The sequence below is a fragment of the Patagioenas fasciata genome, chromosome 4, assembly GCF_037038585.1.
Source record: "Patagioenas fasciata isolate bPatFas1 chromosome 4, bPatFas1.hap1, whole genome shotgun sequence".
NCBI classification, from domain to species: domain Eukaryota; kingdom Metazoa; phylum Chordata; class Aves; order Columbiformes; family Columbidae; genus Patagioenas; species Patagioenas fasciata.
The window spans coordinates 29649093-29668548 of record NC_092523.1 but is presented as its reverse complement, the minus strand read 5'-3'; the positions used below and the strand labels follow the sequence as shown (position 1 = coordinate 29668548).

The 19456-nt window shown below is 44.1% G+C and overlaps 1 protein-coding gene across 1 annotated transcript in view; it reads right to left on the bottom strand.

Moving 5' to 3' along the window:
- The window catches only part of KIT (KIT proto-oncogene, receptor tyrosine kinase), a 57829-nt gene extending 40161 nt beyond the window's left edge, over positions 1-17668 (bottom strand). The window contains exon 1 of the mRNA XM_065837214.2: positions 17502-17668. Coding sequence (XP_065693286.2) covers positions 17502-17568 — 67 coding nt within the window. The 5' untranslated portion in view covers positions 17569-17668. The remainder of the gene's footprint in view (positions 1-17501) is intronic.
- Between the last annotated feature and the right edge of the window lie 1788 nt (positions 17669-19456).

Below are 19456 nucleotides of genomic sequence, written 5' to 3'. Positions count from 1 at the left end.
TGAGTTAGCACAACCCTAATGTGAAAGTCTTAGTGAACCTACAAAATGGAGTTAATAAAGAAAATGTACATAAATTCTCACTACTATGGACTTACTTGAAAATCAGAAGAACATACCCAAATATTGAGGTGGCCTTGCAGTAGTAAACTCTTTCAGAGTAGTTTTTTAGTCCTACAAGTAACCCCTAGTTCATAATAACTGTGCTGTTAGCTAATGTCCCTTTCATGTGAAGCACAGCTGTACAAGACTGTACAAAATCCATATGTAGCAGCAGAGTCATGCCACTGAAAATACTACTTGCATTCAAAAACATACTCTGTGGCTCCTTTCAGAGCCGTATTTCCCTACCCAGACACATAACAACAGAGCCTCAAGCAAAACAATCAGATAATTACTTGGGGTGAGATTATATACTCCAGACTTAATTCACACGTCTCACAGCTCTAGTTGTTCTTAAGGTATATACTGGATTAAGACGAGGTCGGGTAACTGCTCCTCTTCCTGACAAATCCACCACAGAACAGGAAGCAAAGGATGGTCAGACCACCTGCTGAGTCTAATTACTTTGTGGCCTGGGTTTTGGAGAGAGCACTTTACAGTGCCACCAGAAATTTTTCACATGAGGTCCACTAACCCTGCATATATGCTTCCATGATTGAACGTATAAACAACCATCCTAGAAATAATAAATGCCAGAAATGGGAAAAAAAAAAATAATTTCAAATCTGCTACCTCCAAGTGCAGGTGTGAGCCTGAGCTGTGACAAAGCAGCTCTACCAAGAAGAATGAAAGTCCAAGGTCTGAGGAGCACAAGTCCCAGCCAGTAGTGGCTCTTCAGACAGGAGAGCTGGGAAAACCCTTTGTCTGGGGCAGAAAGGGGCCTGACAGCAGCGTAAGGAGAGGCAAGGAGACCTCTGATTTGCAAAGGAGATCTCAGATTGGAGAAAGCAAATTCAGCACCCAAGAAGGCAGAGAGCAAAGACCTCTGAGAATGTCTCATGAAAGACCATACAGGTCCTTCACGGGGATGTCTTTGGAAGCTGCCTCTGCTGCTTCCCACAAGCCATGGGGTGCTTTGAGAGACAACATGGGCTGCACAAAATAGCAGATGCGCAATGCTGTATAATCCTTCATGGTGCTAGGTCCTCTGACGAGTCAGGAAAGGCTGGAAAACGAGAAGACCAGTACAACCTTCACTGGCATCACTCCCTGCCTGCAGCCAGGTCTCAGCCTGAGCCCTGTCAAAGCAGGTGCATGTATGACTGGGCTGGGATGGCCCCTACTGTCCACTCCCAGTGATACTGCCAAGGAGCACGGCACCAGGCAGGGCACACAGCCCCCGCCATGGAGCGAACACCAATGTGTCCCCTCACAACTCCATGGGACAACCCTCCTTCACCAGCACAAGGGGCGGTGCTGGTGGTGGCCTGGCCTCGGCTCCTGACACCTGGCACAAAATGGGCAGCAGGGGGAAGCTGGGCCTGAGCTGTGCACTCCCTCACCAGCACAACCAGCACAGCATCACGGACAGCTGGATGCCTCTGAAAGCACAAAGCCAACCGACGTAGCCCCTACCCAGCCCTCTGCTTTCAACAACAAAATAATGGGACACCTCCGCCATGGGAACAGAAATGCACTTGCAGCCAACAGAAGCTCCTGGTGCACAACCCACGCCTGTGCAGGGATCAGGGACATCCCCTTCTCACACCTCACTGCAGCCTCTGCATGGAGCCCAGGCCTTGGTGGAGACGCTCTCAGCTGCAGCCAGGGGCTACTTCATGCAAAGCCCCAGAGCTACACAGAGAATAAGCTGATTTACCTGCCCCTGAGGGAACACGGAGACAGCCTGGCTTGCTGAACCGCTCCCTCCACTTGTCTCCTGGGTATTTATACAGTGGATTAATGACACATAGGGTAACCATAGGCTCCAAAATGCCCAGACAAAACCAGCCTGTATTGTACTGCATAGCCAGGCATTGGGCTTCTCCCCCCCTACCCCCCCTCAATTCTCTTAAACAGCCAGTCCTCGGGCAAAAGGATGCATGAAGGTCAAAGGTAGGGCATCATCAACAGGTTTGCAGAGGAAAGGAACAGATCAGAGGTAGTGGTGCACAGATTAAACTCATAACTGATCTACTAAATGAGTGTGGATCTGTCAAACCATACGCATGGCTGTGATGTCTGCAAACTCCAATGGGTGCTGCAGCACAAACCCTTCCTCTTCTGAAGACTGACTCTCCAGTTCTACAAAGAACCATCACCCCATTGCCCTCTAATGCATAGCACAGTATTGCACAGTTGGACTGGATGTATAATAGCCATGCCTGAGCTGAGGGGGAACATTTCTCAAAAACCAACACCACTTGCATGCAAAAAAACACTCTGCATCTCTTTGGCTGAATTTCCCTACCCACACAGATAACAACAGACGTTCAAGCAAAACAATCGGATAATTAGTTGGCATGAGGTCACATACTCCAGACTTAATTCACTCATCTTGCAGCTTTAGTTGTTCTTAAGGTATATACTGGATTAAGAGCAGGTCAGGTAAATGCTCCTTTTTCTCACAAATCCACCACAGAGTAGGAAGCAAAGGACAGTCAGACCACCTGCAGGGTCTAATTACTTGGTTTGTGGTCTGGGTTTTGGAGGGAGCCCTTGTTCTCTCCTCATCTGCCCCGGATGAAGATTTATTTATCAGTGCTAAACGCAACAGACAGTCCATCAGTGCCTGTTTTTCCAGCACCATCAGAAATTTTCCACATGAGGTCCACTAATCCTCTACACAAACTCACATGACTGAACATATAAACAAGCATCCTAGAAATAATAATTGCCAGACAGATTAAGAAAAACATATTTTCATATTTTTATGCAATATTTATGACTTTTACCTACTCTTATTCTTAGCAGTCATCATACCCATTCAGGTTAGGAGTTCAAAATTTTGTAACACTTAGTATCAGGACTATCTAGCAAGTTGGTGGAAAGTTTTTAAAGGTGGTAAAAAACATAGTAGAGCACGTCTCCATCCAGAGACATGAGAAATATGTTACATACTGGAGCTGGGGAAAGAAAGGCATAGAAGGACAAGCACACTGTGGCACTCCACAGCAAATGCCATGATATTCTAGTTGAAACCATCACTCATATTTCAAGACAATCTTGTTATGGTTCCTTTACACAGCCTACAAGTTCTCAGCAAGACAGCTGACAAATTAAGTTAATGCCTTGTGTAAAGGATTCCCACAATCTGAAGGTTTTTTTCTGTTGCCTTCTGGAAACAATGTGTCTTCAAGAAATGCATAGCAGTCTAAGAACACAAGGTTGTAAACACAAGAACTATCAGATGTGCTTAGCATTAAGCACCTAAATATCACCCGTCTTTAAAAGATAAGAATTTAAATGGTGCTTAGAAAGATAGGAATTACTTTGTATCTCCTTTTTGGAGGAATAATTCAGTAACAGAAATCTGACACAGCACACATCCATCCACTATCTCTTGATCTTTCCTCAAACTGCTGGCACCTCAGGTGGAAGCCTGCTCCATTTGTACCACACCTAAGGCAGGATGGGGCTTCTCCCAGCCTGCTGCTGCTCCTGTACACTCCAGTAACACAGATCATGAGCATATAACCATGACACTAACACTAATAATCTGGGAATCAGTTGTGTTGGCAGGGTATATGCCAGGGATGGTAAGAGACTTTCAGATGCTGAACTTCAAGAGCCTGCTGTCTCCTCCCAGAGCTCCATGTCCACCTCAGGCAGGACCATGAGTTTACCAATCACCAGCGGGATTGTAAACAGTGACAGAATGGAGGAATCCATGGCTGTATGTCCACTTAAGATCTCCAGGTGTAGGTGTGCATTCCTACTCTGTTACCTGACTCACACCTGGGCATGCCTCCACCCTTTCTCTACCTGCTTACACCTTGGAAAAGGATGTGGACCACTACCTCATTATTTAACTGTCACCACCTCCATGAAGCCCACCTGACCACAGGGACCCCACAGGACAAGGGGAAGAGAGAAAATCCATCCTCTGCCTCCATGGCTCCTGCAGGCTAGTGGGGGCAGATGATCGCACTGTTGGTCAAGGGCTGTGGATCCCACTGTGAAACATCCAACACTATCCATACACTGTATAGACAGAATAGCGTGCTGGAGTCCTGGATGACCCTCTAGAGTTGTTTTCTGGGGCAACTAGCAGGTAATTATTCATGCTAAAAAAATATATTGATAATGGCAAATATTTAATTATTAACAATAAAGTTATTTTAAAAAATACATATAATAAATTGCAAAGCTCAGAGCTGGACAGCCCAAGACCCATTTTGGATTTTCTAAATTTGTGTCTCACAGCTGAAAAGAGTCACTTCCACTATCCTAGCTTCTCCTTAAGATATAACAAATCTAAGTTAAAAACCACAATGCTGGGATCACTTGTAAACCAGGCTGTGTAACTGAAAAGAGAAGCAGAATATATTAATATATTACAAGCAGCTTCCTAAGCCCCATAAATGAAGGGAGGAGGAGGAAAGTGGGGGAGTACAGCAGTTGTGACTTCTGCATGCAGAAGGCACATCTGGAAAACTGGGCTAGAAGAATTAGAAAATTAAACAGCTCTAGATAATACTGATAGGAAATGCAGGTCAAACATCAGGGATATGATTAAGGACAGCAGAATGTTCCTGTAACAATTAAGGGATGTCCAAACAAAAAGAGCTTTGGCTAAGGAGTGTACCATCCTGGAAAAAAAATGTTTTATGTGGCAGCTTTTCAGCCCCAGCCACAGCACTGCTGTAACACAGAAAAGCATGTCAGGTGCTAGTCCACATCACGTTCACAAGCAACTGGAGACTGTCCCCAGCTGTCAAGCAAACAAAGGACACGAGATTGCCATGGAATAAGATGAAGAATCAAGCAGTGTTGATTTTATTCCCAGCTCTGCCAGATTTCCCACAAAACATTAGACCAACAGGTTAGTCCCTCTGTGACCATTTCCTCTCTCAACCCCTATCTAAACATTAAAAGGAACAAGAAGTTTGTGGCAGCCCTATACCACAACAGATTGCTTTCAGAGGAAACAAAACAAAACAAAACCCCCTGTGTCTCATCCCACCCCCTTCCACAATAAACTTATCTCAAACATCTCCCGAGACAGAGGCACAACACAGCTTCACAGTACAGCCACAACGTGCTCACACCCAGGGCCAGTACTTCTGCCAAGCCTCAGGGACCAGCAGGGACCTGCCAGCAGGTTCACTGCTACCTGGCAAGAGTAATTTCCCCTCCCTGCCTCTCCCAGGGCTGGGACACACAGTTAGGACACGGTAGGCTCTTCTTCACAGCCATCAGCAGTACCCATGTGAGCTGTACAAACGCTGCACCACAAAAACAATGACCTGACCATGACCTGATCCTGACCATGATTTCTAAACCAGTTAACATTTTCTATGACAAACGCACAGAGGAGCTAAACTTACAGGGACAAAGTGTCTGTGACTTTCACGTAAGATTGCAGTGACTGGATACAATTCAAGAGACTACTTTCTTTTCAGTGCCTATTCATTCTGGGCACTGGGTTCATTTCAAGGGCTATCACACAGACATTACTCACTGCTGTTTTCAGTTTCTCATCTACAACAACATAAGAGAGCAGAAACGAGAGATATGCTTTATCTGTTAAAGTAGTGGCACTGTTGTAGACGCAATGGTCTGAGGATATCAGCAAGACATGGCTTGCAGGGAGGTAATATCCTCTTTCAGCAAACCCTGCATTGATGGAAAAATGAACATGTTTTCAGACACACAAGTCTTCTTCAGGTCTGAAAGAAAAGCAGAAGCAAAACCATCTCTTTTATACAAGTCCAGAAGTCCTAGCCAGAAGCCTGCTCGGTCTTCTTTACAGTTTTAGTTGGTCTTATTGAAGGGTATCTCTTTTCCAACTCTGTCTCTTATTTGTTAAAGTCACTATGACACTTGACATATGCTATGAGATGAATTTAAGACCTTTTCAATTATATTTTATTTGTCCTGCCATTTCGTGACCCAAGGAAACCAAGTGTCAAACTCGCATGTTAATCACACTGAAACAACTTATTTACTCTGATGTATAAAACCTCCCAGATTTTTCAACAGAAAGATGCTATCATATGCTTACTCGTTTTGTTCCACTTCACTAAACAGACACTCTCATGCTAGATGAAAAGTTTAGCAATGGCAAATGTCAATTTTAAATTATCTGATCTGAAAGCTACATCAGATGCCGTTTCAGCTATGCTGCAGGGGAAAAGAAGGCCAGTAGTGTAATCTCTCACTTCGCAAAATAAACCATCCACGCCAACACCCATGCTAGTGTCTTTCTCAAAGACATAGACCAAAAATGACCAGAGACTTGATTGTCCCCTGCAAACATCACGGACTCTTGGTATATATATAGGAACATCACAAACCCTCGCTGATAAGAAGCTCTGACCAGCTCCTCTGCCCCAGCTTCATCTTGGAGGCTGAAAAATAACTTAACTGTCACCAGGCATGTATTGAAAGGTCTAGACTGATTAGGCTTCCCCACCAAACTAAGTGGTTTGTTTCTAGCCCATCTAACAGAGTCAGTGTCATCTGCTGACCAACAGACTCTTCAACGCCGTGTGTTTCTCAAGCAGAATTGCAAAGCTCCTGCACTTGCTCTGAAGTTTTTGGATCCTCAGAGGCTGTACGTTACTAAGCAGAAAACTGGCGGAGAGGAGGGGAGGGGATGAGTGGGGGCTTTAAAATTTACCTAGCTGCATGAGGGAAATCACTGCCTTTTCACCCAACCTTCCCTCACCATAGACCCTTCATCCTGAACAGGACGGGGACAAAATGCAGGAACTCGCCAGCACAGCACTCAAAGGTGCAGCCAAACCAACTCCAGCTGCAGGCAGCGTAAAGGAGAAAAGGGTATCTCCCAATACAAAGAGCAAGTATGGAGCCACCCAGCTTATTCCCACCCCTGGCAAACCCAAGAGAGGAAGCGGAACAAAGGTTGTCTTTATCATCTGTGGAGGCATGAGCATGGGGAACCACAGAGGCAGCTGGAACTTGGCTGTGAGACACCTTCCCCTTTGCAGTGATGCCCCACGGTAAGTTTTCAGCTCCATAGTTTGAGATTGCTCCTACACAGACCTGCCTCACCGAACATCTGATGACCTGGGAGGGCACTTCACAGGACAAGGCACTTGGTGCTTACCCCTTGCAGAGAAAACTGCTCAGGTGACTGAGGAGACACCCCAGCTACACCTGAAAAGAAGCTATGCGTGCCTCTGAACAAGAAGTGGTTAATCAGACACAGCCAGCATTAGAGGCAGGTGGCAAGAAGACAAATCCAGCCAGCTTTCTAGCCCCCACACATCCCACTCTCCGAGACATTCACAGGATCTTCAGGCAGGACAAGCATGAGCACCTGGGCTGCTCCCCTGCCTGTGGGCAGAAGCCAGCAGGTCCTCCTGCAGAGGGTCTTGTCACAGCAATTAAACATGCAGCTAATCGTTCTTTGCTTCCTTATTTCAGAAGCAGGCTTAGCAGAGCAGGTTCCGCACATGACCTCCACAACAAACGTGTGAGAGCTGCTCTAAACACAGAAGTGCAACATTCCCTCAAGGCAGGGGGTTGGGAGAAGTAACTGCACCTTCCAGAGACAGAGACATACCTTCCTCTTCCCCAGCTGCCTTGTTTTCCCTTGCAGGGCTGAGGAAACTCCAGCCATGCAAACAGGCTGCTCTTCCTGCCTCCCAAGCAGCCCGCCCTTTCTGACTGGCATGCCCTCCTCTGCTAACACAGCTAATAAAGGCATTTAACAAAGCCAGACGTGCAGCTGAATATAATTCTAGTTTAGCACACGTACTAAATGGCCACAGCAGGATTGAACACCATGCTGCTTGCCATGGCTGGGTATGACACCTTTCTGGATCGTCTTTGCAGGGAAGTCACGGCTTTGGGATTTTTTTCTGTTGTTTTGGGGGTTTGGGATTTGTTGTTTTGAAGGAGCACCATACACATTCTAGCAGTCCAGTCACTCATCTTGAAGCACTATGTACAACAACCTATTCTGGGTTATTAATTCATTTTATTACAGCGCTTTGATGCACTATGATCTTATTCCTAAACTTCCAACCACAGAAGCAATCTACAGGCAATGGTCTAATGAACAAAACCAAACCCAAAGCATGGCTGATGTAGCAGGTTTGGGTTTTTTTTAAGCCAGAATGATCTAAACTTAAAATTACTACCTGCTCATTCTTATTCAAAGGAAAATACAAGGGGAAAATAAATATATATGTATGTACACACACATAAGCAGGATTTGCAAAAAAGAGCAACTGTTTGCCACACACTTGTCAGCACTGAGATTTGTACATTTAGACTGAAGTGAGTACTCCTTCTTCCCTCTAATTTCCAAAATTACTTATTAACCAGTTGCTCCCACAGTTTGTCTTATCGACTGCTAGACATATAAACAAACAAATTATAAAGTATGGAGAATGATTAGAAGGAATGAGAAAGCACAGTAATGCATACTGTATTCAAATTCAGCTGTCATTCATCCAGTGTATTCCTTTAATGGCTTTTTCTTCTCACTTCTCTTTGCTGACATTTACATTAAAAGGTGCAGTATCTTTCAACTGCCGTTCTGAACAAGTGTTCCTTGTAATGAGCAACCTGGGCTTGAAAGCGTGTTTTCTGAAATGCAGTGAAAAGATAGTTTTAATGAAGAGAAATGAGAAAACTGGAGAACAGTGAATCGTTTGGCAATCTGAATTAATGCCTATTTGGAAAAAGCTCAACTGAGGAAGGAGATGTAAGACTTTTGGCAATGCGAATTCTAATTATTCCAAATCTTGGCAGTAATTTTATCAAATAGTAGCAATTTCATTAAAAGGTGCACTGGTAATCATCTACATAAGGCCTCCAGAGGGGAAAATCTACCAATAATTGCATAATTATGTTATCATTGCTCTTATGATGGACCACATTAAATACCACAAAGAGAAGCACTGCATTTTACTTTCTCTGTTTAGTCCAGTACTTTTTCCTAGAAGATTACAGCAATAAACAAGACTTTTAGAATAATAAACCTGTTCACCAAAATTTGCAGAAAAGACACAGCTATTTTTTACGTCCATATTACTTTGCATTCTCTGATGGATTCATGAGAAAAATGCTGGGTTTAAGCAATAAGATAGCTGAAGTATTTATATAGCTCTATTACTGAAATACAAGTCATTGCACCATGTCATGCTACTACATGGCACACAGATCTATTTAAGAAGCAGGTTTTGAAGTATTTCCATATTTGTCCATATAAATTTACTTTACCTATTCAGTGATTTTTAATAAGCCTGCAATAAGTTCAATTTCCTTTATCTAACTACTGCACAAACTTTGCTGCTACTTAGGATGTTAAAAAATTATTGTAAAAGCATTGACTTACAGACAATCCTAAATCTCATAAATGCATTTTTAACGTGTTAGTATTAGAAAAGTAACTTTGCATATGCCTTCTGAAACTGTGACTAGGACAACTTGTGTAGGATTCATCAGCAGGTTCCTCAGAACCTCCTGGGGTGCACAAATCTTGGCTCAGGTAATCATGCTAACACCCAGCAAGATCTGTCACTGATGTTGTCTTGGAAGTACCTTGAATACAGAGTCCTAGACATTTTTCTAACAGTCCAGTTTCAGACTTCTCCTGGCAAGGAGATACATTACTTGGTCATTGAACTTAACCTCCAATGTCAGCATAAATCCCACTTAAATGTTTTCTTTGCAAATGTTACTGTATTTCCTAATTTACAAATAAACACTATCATAAATTGCATATACACAGCATATACATAGGTAGCTGCTTATTGAAGAAATGGTCCTTTCCTACCCCAGAATATATACACAAGAGGACAGGGGAGCCCAAGTACCTGCCTAAGCAGGGAATCCCATTTCAGCATCACTTCTGATGGTAGCTGGGTTATGGGAGAAGACCAGAAATACAGTGTTTACTTCTGCTTCTTCCATTCGAGCTGTTTTATTGTGCTACATACTTCAAATCCTAGGTATTATGATATTAGCATTACTGCAAAGTCAGCAATTTTATGTATAATACCTGGAAGTCAGACGTGCTATAGAATAGGAAACTTCAACAGCTTGTGTTACAGTGAACACTACTGGGAGGAAGCTTTTATTTTCTTGAAGATAACATAATTTCTTTTCAAAGTTAAAAAGTTATGCTCATCCAGGCACAAAAAGCACTTCCATGCCATATAAAAGAGCAAACAAGGAGTTAGGCAGCAAAAATAAAGAAAATAATCAGGCAGTCACTGAGCAGCACAAAATGAATGCCTCAGCACCAAGTCCTAGTGCAGAACAGCACCTAAGGCATATGAACATAACCGCTTCCGATAAAAATACCCTATTAGACTGCATATTTAATTTAACATTACATTAAGTTAAAATGTAGCATTTTCATAATGCACATTTTCCTTTTAAAAAAGTAAAAATATTCAACAGTAATTCTGAAAATACAGTAACACTAATTTAAATTTACAACTCCTCTAATCATTAAAAAAAATAAAGGCAAAAAGAATTATCCAAGCCATACATTCGCTGCCAACATTTTAAAGGTAATCAAACTACTGAATTCATGGAAGTCAGTCGCAGAGCACCTCTAGGCAGGTTGTGCTGCAGCAATAAACCAGCCTCTGGCATCTGGAGCTTCCTAGCAGGTGCAGGCAAAATATTGTCTTTATTTTAGTACTACTCAATTAAGCAACTGGTCCATTCAAAGAGGAGCTACTGATCAGGAGTTGAAAAACCATGAATGTTTCTTTGCATTGCCATTCTAAGAATAAAAAGAGGATGAGATTGCCTAGTTCTAAAATATTTACAGCACAGTGATTAGAAACCACCAGTTTTTACTACAGATAGGCCTTTCAGACATTAATTCTTTATTTCAAAACATTTCTCAATGAGTTTTTTCTTCTGAATTGGCTGGCTTCTATGTGGTACTATTTATCTAACGGAAGAACATTTCAGAACTCTCATTTCCTTCATTGTAATCGATGCAAATAATCAGTAAAATATCAATTATGTAATACAAGAAATGTCAACACTTTATATTTTCATACTAAAACATACACATGAAGAATCAGAGTAAGTGTATATATAACAAGCTACATAATTGCTTAAATACAGGCACAGTGATTAATCAAAGTAAGTATAACACTAAGTGCAAAGGCTATATTTAATTAAAACTCAATGGTAATAAAGGAGGTTAAACCTTTCTTTACAAAATGATTAAGTACAAATGCAAAACAGTTAAAATGAGGCTTACTGTTGGCTGATTTAAATCATGATTAAAATAAGATTTACAATGCTTTGGATCAAATTGAAGCACACAGTACACCAGGAGGTAACTATTTTGTTAAACCTGGGAGCGCTACATTTCTTATCTGGAGTGAGACGTCAATTTTACACATGGTATCTGGAGGAAATGTAAACAAGTTACAGAGGGCTGAGAAGAAAAAGAGGAGTGGGAGTTATGAAAGGTGCACCAAAAGAAAATGCTAAAAGAGGTTCATCATAGAAAAGAGAAGTCAAAGACGTTATGTTAACTGTCAACATGTAAAATGTTATTACAAAGAGGATGGGATCAGCAGTTCACTATATCCACCAGAGCAGGGAAAACAAAACAAGGATGGAATTATGCACCCAGCAAGGGAGATGCAGTTAGGCATCAGGAGAAGCTTTTGACCTTAAACAATTAGTTGTGTACTAGAAAAAATGGGTGGTAGAATCTGCACCACAAGTCTGCCTTAGAGCAGGTTAGACAAAAGTCTGCCGGGGAAGACCTGCTCGGTCTGACCCCGGCGGAGAGCAGGGAACAGACCAGATGAACTCTGCAGGTCTCCTCCAGCCGTACTCTTAACAGTTCTCTGGGAGCTTCCAAAGACTTGCTGTGCCTTTTAGAAACCCAGATGTGGGAGGCAGGTGAATGCATATGAAGTCAGATTTCATTCAGCAAAGAATGAAGTTTCCAGTCCTGAGGGCTGCACACAAAACCTTCAACACGTGATGTCAGTACAGCCATTAACTCCTGAACAAAAAACAGACTAAGAGAGCCAAGTGCAAGTTTTTAATCTCATGATACCCTTCACCAGGAACCTAGTTAGTTCTGAATGGCCTATGTATGTGAGTACCCAAAACACTCCTGTTACATAGCTCATTGGGACCTTTCTCCTCCCCTGAAACATGCAGGCTCTGAATGACAGGTTATAATAAAAAAGTTTTATTTCTTTTTCCAGTGTGGCTTTTGCACAAAACCTTTCTGTAGAAGAAGTCCACTCCATGTCATGAGGAGCACATTCACCCAGCATGAGTGCAGGAGCACTACTTAGCTGAAGACAGTTATTGATGAGAAAAGAAAGGAGATGATGGACTAACCCGGCATTTGCCAGGCTTCCAAAGAACTTGTAAGAGATGCACCTCTCCAACTTCCAAATTTCCTTGCCAAGGCTTTCATCTCTTCTTAATGTAAATCAGCCCGTGCATTCTCTTTATCACTTAGATTTAAAGCTGTCAGTGCCTAGTTGACCAGTGAATTCTTCTCCGTATCAGATATTTAATGATTATGTTACAAGATTAAGGACTTGGCTGTCAGATGACATTTAAAATCGTAGACATTTAACACTGTCAGACCCCCTGATGGGAAAACCCCCTGTAGCTGATAATTTCACTAAATTATGCCTCTTTTTAGTTACAGTTTCAAGGAGTGATCTGCACGGAGCAGACCGGGAGTTGCATAGCATGGTAGCAACATTACAAACTTTTATGTTATTTACATGCCTGTAAGAGATAATATAAAGATAATTTAATTAAGAGCCTTCCATGGTGCACAAAAAAAAAAAAAAAAAATCTGTTGTGACACGAAAAACATCATTAAAAATCCATTTAAAGGTATATCTGAAAACCTATGTTTTCAGAATAAAACAATATAATCCCCAAGAGTAAATCTGCTGAGAGATTAACATTTACTGTGCCTTCTAATTGGTATACCCTAGAAAACAGGAGTCAACTTCTCCCTTCACACACAGATGTTTACACTCCCCTTAGGCTTTTATCACTAACAGCAGCAATCTTGGCCGATGGACAAACAATACACTTCAGTTGCCATTAGGTTTGGCAACCAGCCAAGGAGACTACTCACACACGTAAAATTATGTTTCTTTATGACTGTTTGCAGGATTCATTGTAAAGAGGGTCCTTTCAGAAAAAGCCCTTCTAGTTTCCTAAATGTCACTGAAAAAGCCATGCACAATACTTCTGCAATAAAATATTAGAGAAAAATAATAATTATTTTAAAATCTCTTTTATGTCAAGTCCTAGTAATTTTTATGTACATTCTCTTCAGATTTTTTATAATAAATGTCCTAAAGATGTAACACACTAAAATCTGGATCACTGCTTTCATTAGATACTTCTAGCATCAGCTCTCTTCTCTCGCCTAAGGTTACCATGAACACCTTAAGCTCTATTAAGGCTAAAGAGGCTCAAGCAGGGGAGCTGAGTTTCTAAAGGACAGAAACAACTGCAAGTTGTTTCTTGTGCAGGGGAATATTCAGAAATTACAAAAAGGCAAAGTTTTATCCTCAAAGTGAGAGGGTACTTACAGTAAATGCCATGCATTAGGGTATTAGACCTCATTTCCTCTAGCCATTCTCTGAACAGCTGAAAGAGACTTAAGGAAATGACTCAAAATCCTGGAAGATGTTTGTACTAGATGAAAAAGAAAACAACATCTGTAAAATCATGTGTCACACACATAGAGCAAGACAATGTGCAATACTTGGATCTCTGCAATGGCATTCACCTTCATGGGCAGAGAGAAAAAGCTGAAAAGCAGCTTAACCTCGAGCAATTACTGCCTCTCTTTTACAAGATCTATATGAGATTAGATAGGTTGTCGTGTATTGTAGATAAATATATATGTTGTTGAAACTCTTTGATGCTATGCGATTGTTGCTTCATCCAGAATTCGTTATTCCTTACCTTCAGATGACACCGGAGTGTTTACTGAAAGTTCAGGCTAGAAAGTAGCTTTCCTTCAAACTACAAATGCGTAGTACTTGGTATTTAGCTTGACAGCTCCAGATATGCCTTAAAAATCTTTCAAATAGCTTGCACTAACAACAAATCATAGCTCAGACAGAAATCTAAAGAATATAGATGTATCATTTGAGTCTCACACAACAAACCAGAGAGAAAAGGACAAGTTTCACCACAAGAAACTCCTACTGACTGAGACATGACTCATGTTCCTCCTAAGACCCATCTTAGCTCGTGTTTACATGTGCTAAAGACATATCCTTTCTGATTCCACCTGTGTCCTGCTGCAACATGTCCCTTCTGGAGGTGACTCAGGATCTTTTGATCAATCCAGGCACCTGCAAAGCAGCGTTACTGTTTGGACAATCAGCGAAAGGTTTCTGGGAGGGCTGAAGCGAGGTGGAAAGCCCACAGAGAGCCAGTATAACCCAGTGGTACTACATCTGCAGTCATCTGTTGACAAAAGGCTCTCCCTTGCAAAATGAGCACATGGAAATGCCTCCAGTTTCTATGAATGGTACTTAAACGGGATGCAAATGGGAATCTCACTTCTTGCCAAATTTATCACATTCTTTATTATTGAGCCTGAAGAAAAAATCACTTACATGCTTGCTGGGAAAGGGCTCCCAGTTGTAACGGAAGGAAAAAGAGTCAAGTGTTGAGCAATCTCGGACATTGCCATTCTGCTTCTGGCAGTGGCCTTGGGCCACGTTCCAGCACAGGAGAACCTGCACTGTCACAGAGGAGGGAAACAGCAGAGATGTAAACGGGACAGTAAGGAGGGCAGGACACTCAGAGAGTTTGCAGGGATCGGGGCAACAACTGAGTGACAGCAATCAGAATCCTTATCAAGTTCAATCTTCCTCCTCCAAAGCCTCCTCTCTCCCAGCTGACAGGTAGCAGGAAGTATTATGAAAACAGACATTCTTCCCTCTGGGCACAGGGAGAGTCTCCTGTTATTCTGCAACTGACTGAAAAAAAAAGAAGTCTATATTGATGGATGCTGAAAGGAACCATGTCCAGTCTTCCGTGACTGCAGGATGGAAATGCCACTGGGACTTTGGCAGAGTACCAGGGCATAGGGGACAGGGCAAGCCATGAGGGAGGACAGGAGAAGCACAGAGAAAAGATCCAGAATATTGCATGAAAGGAGGACTAGGCAATCCCCAAATGGAAGGGAAAGTGGAGATATATGTTAGAATGCAAGAAAAACAAAAAGTAGGAAGGGACAGAGAAGATTAATGGCTTACCGTCCAAGAAGCTACATTAAGTTCTGTTTTCTAGATCCTCCTTTCCTATTTGCAACCAAAGGAAGAAGCTTTTGACTAACAGCCAAAGTAAGATACTTAATATAAATTTGTATACCGATAAACAACAGGATAGGTCTGAACAGGGACTGTGGGAGATCATCCAGTCCAAGCATCTGCACTGAGGCAAACCAAAAAGTAACCCAGGGTCATGCTAGTTCCACAGCAATCCAGCACAGCAGATCAGCTCTGTCCTGCATGTCACTTCTGATGTCCTCTGTGCCCCTGCCAGGACACAAGCCATCACTCTGATACCTCCTCCAGCACAGAACTAGCCCTGAATATTCCTGCATCTGTGTGATACACAGATGATGCACATACATATCCAAAGACAGTTGTCTTTCACAACAGCAACTCATTCATGCCTACTACACAGTGTATTTTTGTCTATACGAGTTTGTCTGATGTGCCCCTGAGGTGAAATGTCTCCCACAAGTAAGTGGCTGAACTCAGAACCAGAGGAAAGATCACGAGAAAGACTCCCTCCTTGCCTCTCCAGTACTCTGGAGCCTGCATCTCATGACTTCCAGGAGACACTGCCAGTCTGACCTGTTTCCCAGGCTTTCCTTAAGGACAGTCTAACCATATGACGAAGGATGACCTTCAAGTGCAGGCAGGAAACACATGAAGTAAATAAAGTTGGTATTAGACATTTACACTTCTTTTTTTTTTTTGGTGGGGGAATAACCCATTGGTAGGAGACTTTCCTGTCCCTGTGGCCACAGCACTAGCATTTTGCAAATGTATGAGTATTTCCAAATAGGAAAGTCCAAATTGTCAGATATCACACTCTGGTTCACATTATCAATAAACAAATAAACGAAAGGGAGCAAACCCAAACAAAACTATTAACAAAAATGTAAATCAACTACTGCCCTCTCTCACATCCCAAAATAAAGTGCTTACAATCAAGCACTGTAAATTGCCACTAAAGCTAGTTGTTGGTATTTTATTTGCTCCCAGGAGCACGGGCAGAGACTTGGGGAGCACTCCCCGCCTGCTCTCACACAGGGTGCTCTGCAGGGCTCCTCTCTGTTGGTGGCAGCAGACGCTGAACACCTCACACAGAGCATCACTTCCTCACCACATCCTCACCTTGTTCTTAGATAAGTGACAAAATAACCTTTCGTGCTGTCCACTTTCAGACCGCGGTGTGCAGGGTCAAATTCCTCCCTGGGTGCAACTCCTTGAACAGTAGCAGCAATCTCCTTACGGCACCTTCCCCTGTAGACCTCCAAATGCCGCTTAAACCTACAGAGCTGCACGGCAATTCTGAAAGTCACATGCAAAGTTGCCCAGCGCTGCATACAGATGCTGTATTTAAAATCACTAACCCTGTGCGCTAAGGCTGTGAGGTGTGGCAAGGAAACCTCCTTTTATCAAGGAACTGGAAGGGAACCTTTCAATTTATGACCCGGCACACCAAAGTTTTAGCACTGAGAGAGCTCCCGAAGGCCTGAGCGGCACCGCTTGTCCTCGTCTTCAACGCGGCGAAGCGGCAGTGCCAGAGCAGACCGGCTCTGATGCCTTGTCCCGCCGTGAGCCGCCTGCCCAGCCCCTCCGGACAGCAGGGCACCGACCCGCTGGAGGGACGCAGCGCGGCACCGAGCCCACCAGCCCCGCCGGGGGACGCTTCACCTCTGCTGGGGAGCGCTGGACACCTGACGGCGGCGGCTCGTTCCGTTACTATTGTTCAACGAGCACTTAACCGCGGGGACATTTTGTACTGATTACCAGATAGTTTATTGTCAAAACAACCCGGCCCGGGGAGATGGTGAGGGGGGAGCTCCCTGTCGGCTCCTCTCCCAGTCCCGGATAACCGCGCACTGCAAACAAAGGACTTTTTTTTGCCGCCGGCGGGGCGTCCCGTAACGGCGGCGAGGGGCGATGCCGGGGCAAACCGCGGGCTGCCGCCGCGACCCCCGGCACGGCGCTGCCCTCCGCTGCCCCGCGGAAGCGGTCGCCGGCGCTGAAGTTTTCCCCTTAGCCGCCCGCCTTAGCTCCGGCCACCCCGCCCCGCGGAGCTTTGCGCCCGCCCGCGCCCGCGGCTCCCACCTGCGGGGAAGACGCTCAGCAGCAGCACGGCGTGCGCCAGTTCCCAGGCGAGGTACGCGCCCTCCATGCCGCCGCCACCCCCCGAGCCCGGCGCGGCGCGGCTGCCGCTCGCACCGCCCGGCGCGCTGAGATGCCCGAGCCCCCGCGGGAGGGCTGCGGAGTACGACCGGCCCCTCCGCTCCGCCGTCGGCTCCGCCTCCGCCGCCCGCCCCGCGCTGCGCGGCCCCCCGCAGCTCCCTCCGCGCCCCCGCCCCGCCCCACTGCCACGGAGATGGGCGCAGGTGAGAAACTCCCCTCCGCCCCCCCGCGGAGGGGGAGCATTCTATGTTGCCTCGGTGGGGCTTACCCAAAGACCCCCAAAATAAAATAATTTTTAAAAGGAAAAGCCCGATGTCTGAATATGCACACAGCGCTGCCACGGGGGAGAGATCGGTCTCCGCACGGATCAGCGCCTCAGCCGTGTTGGGCATCGGCAAGTGCTGCGAGGAGGGGTCGTGGCTGTGGGGCCAGGCAAGCCCTGGAGGCAACGTGGTCCGCGGTGTTGGGGGCAGCCAGGCCGGGCACGGGGCCTGGAAACAGAGGGAACATCCCTCAAATGACAGGTACAAAGACATTTGCCTCCACTAAAATTCTCACTTAGAGCTCCTGGAGATGTCACAGCAGATTCTATATGCACCAAAGGGAATGCTTCTGCCTCAGCCTGCACCGCTGAGATCTCAAACTGTGCCCACTTTGGGCTGTCACCTATTAAGGGTCAGTCAGAGCACCAGAAGTGAGACTTAAAAGTATACACTGTGACACAAGGGAGGACTGAAAGAACTAGCTGGTTTGGTGTGGAAAAGAGAAAGCCGACAGCGAGCTTAAACATGGTGAAGGTTCTTACAAAGAGGATTGTGAGCAATTGTTTTTCATGTCCCTCAAGGGCAAGATAAAAAGTAATCTGTTTAGGTCTCAGCAAAAGAAGAAATAGCTTAAATGTTAGCACTTGCAAAGAGTGAGGAGAATTTAGTCTACAAATGCGTTTTGGAGAAAATGTGGAATCCCACAGAGGGAGGTTTTTAAGCACCAATGAGGCGATAGACAAGGATGAGCTGGGAGCACTTGCTTCTGTAGCTACAGAGCCAGCATGGAGCTGCTCTTCAGGTGAAAATAATACAAACTACAGAAATGTCTGTCTTTAACGCTGCTTTGTCAGTCACATGCTCCTGAGGTGAAAAAAAAGTATATAGGTGACCAGGGCAAAGGAGTCATCCACGCATTCACCAGTTGTGCTCTGCCCAGGTATCCACAGGCAGGCGGAAGGACACACACATTGTCAGAAAACCCATCCCAGCACTTCGGGATGTACAGAAAGATGTAGGGGACACATGGCAAAACCTTCACCCTTGGAAAAGCATAAATGTAGACTTATTGAAATATGTCAGTACAGATCAGAAAAGTTATTGAAGGTAAATTATTCCTTTTTTTTTTCTTCATCTTCTTTTCTTCTGCAGCACTGTCAAATTTTTTCCAAGGTTAATAGCACTGTCCCATATGGTCCAGCCTTAGATAAAAGTCTTGTCTTATATGTTTAAAATGGCTCTCTCAGTTTCTTTACTCTCTTTCATCTCTGACAGCCAGTCTCTTTTGATGAGTGAATCCTTCCTCTCCTGCAAAATGGAATACATTTTTGTTAGCACACCAACAATTTCAAAATAAAACATCGTTTTAAAGTCATATTTCTAGGTAGGTGCTAACCTCATCAAATTAATTCTAGGTAGAAGAAAGAAAATAGCTGAAATACTTAAACTTTTAGTGGACTCCAGATTTTCCGAGTATCTTTGGGTTTGTTTTTGTAGGAGAAAAAAAAGGGAGTTGGATTTCTTTTATATAAAATCTTGGAGCATTTACAGTGTAATTTCTTAAAGATGCAAAGGCAGCACACAATATGCTACAAGAGGTTTACACTGAAACAT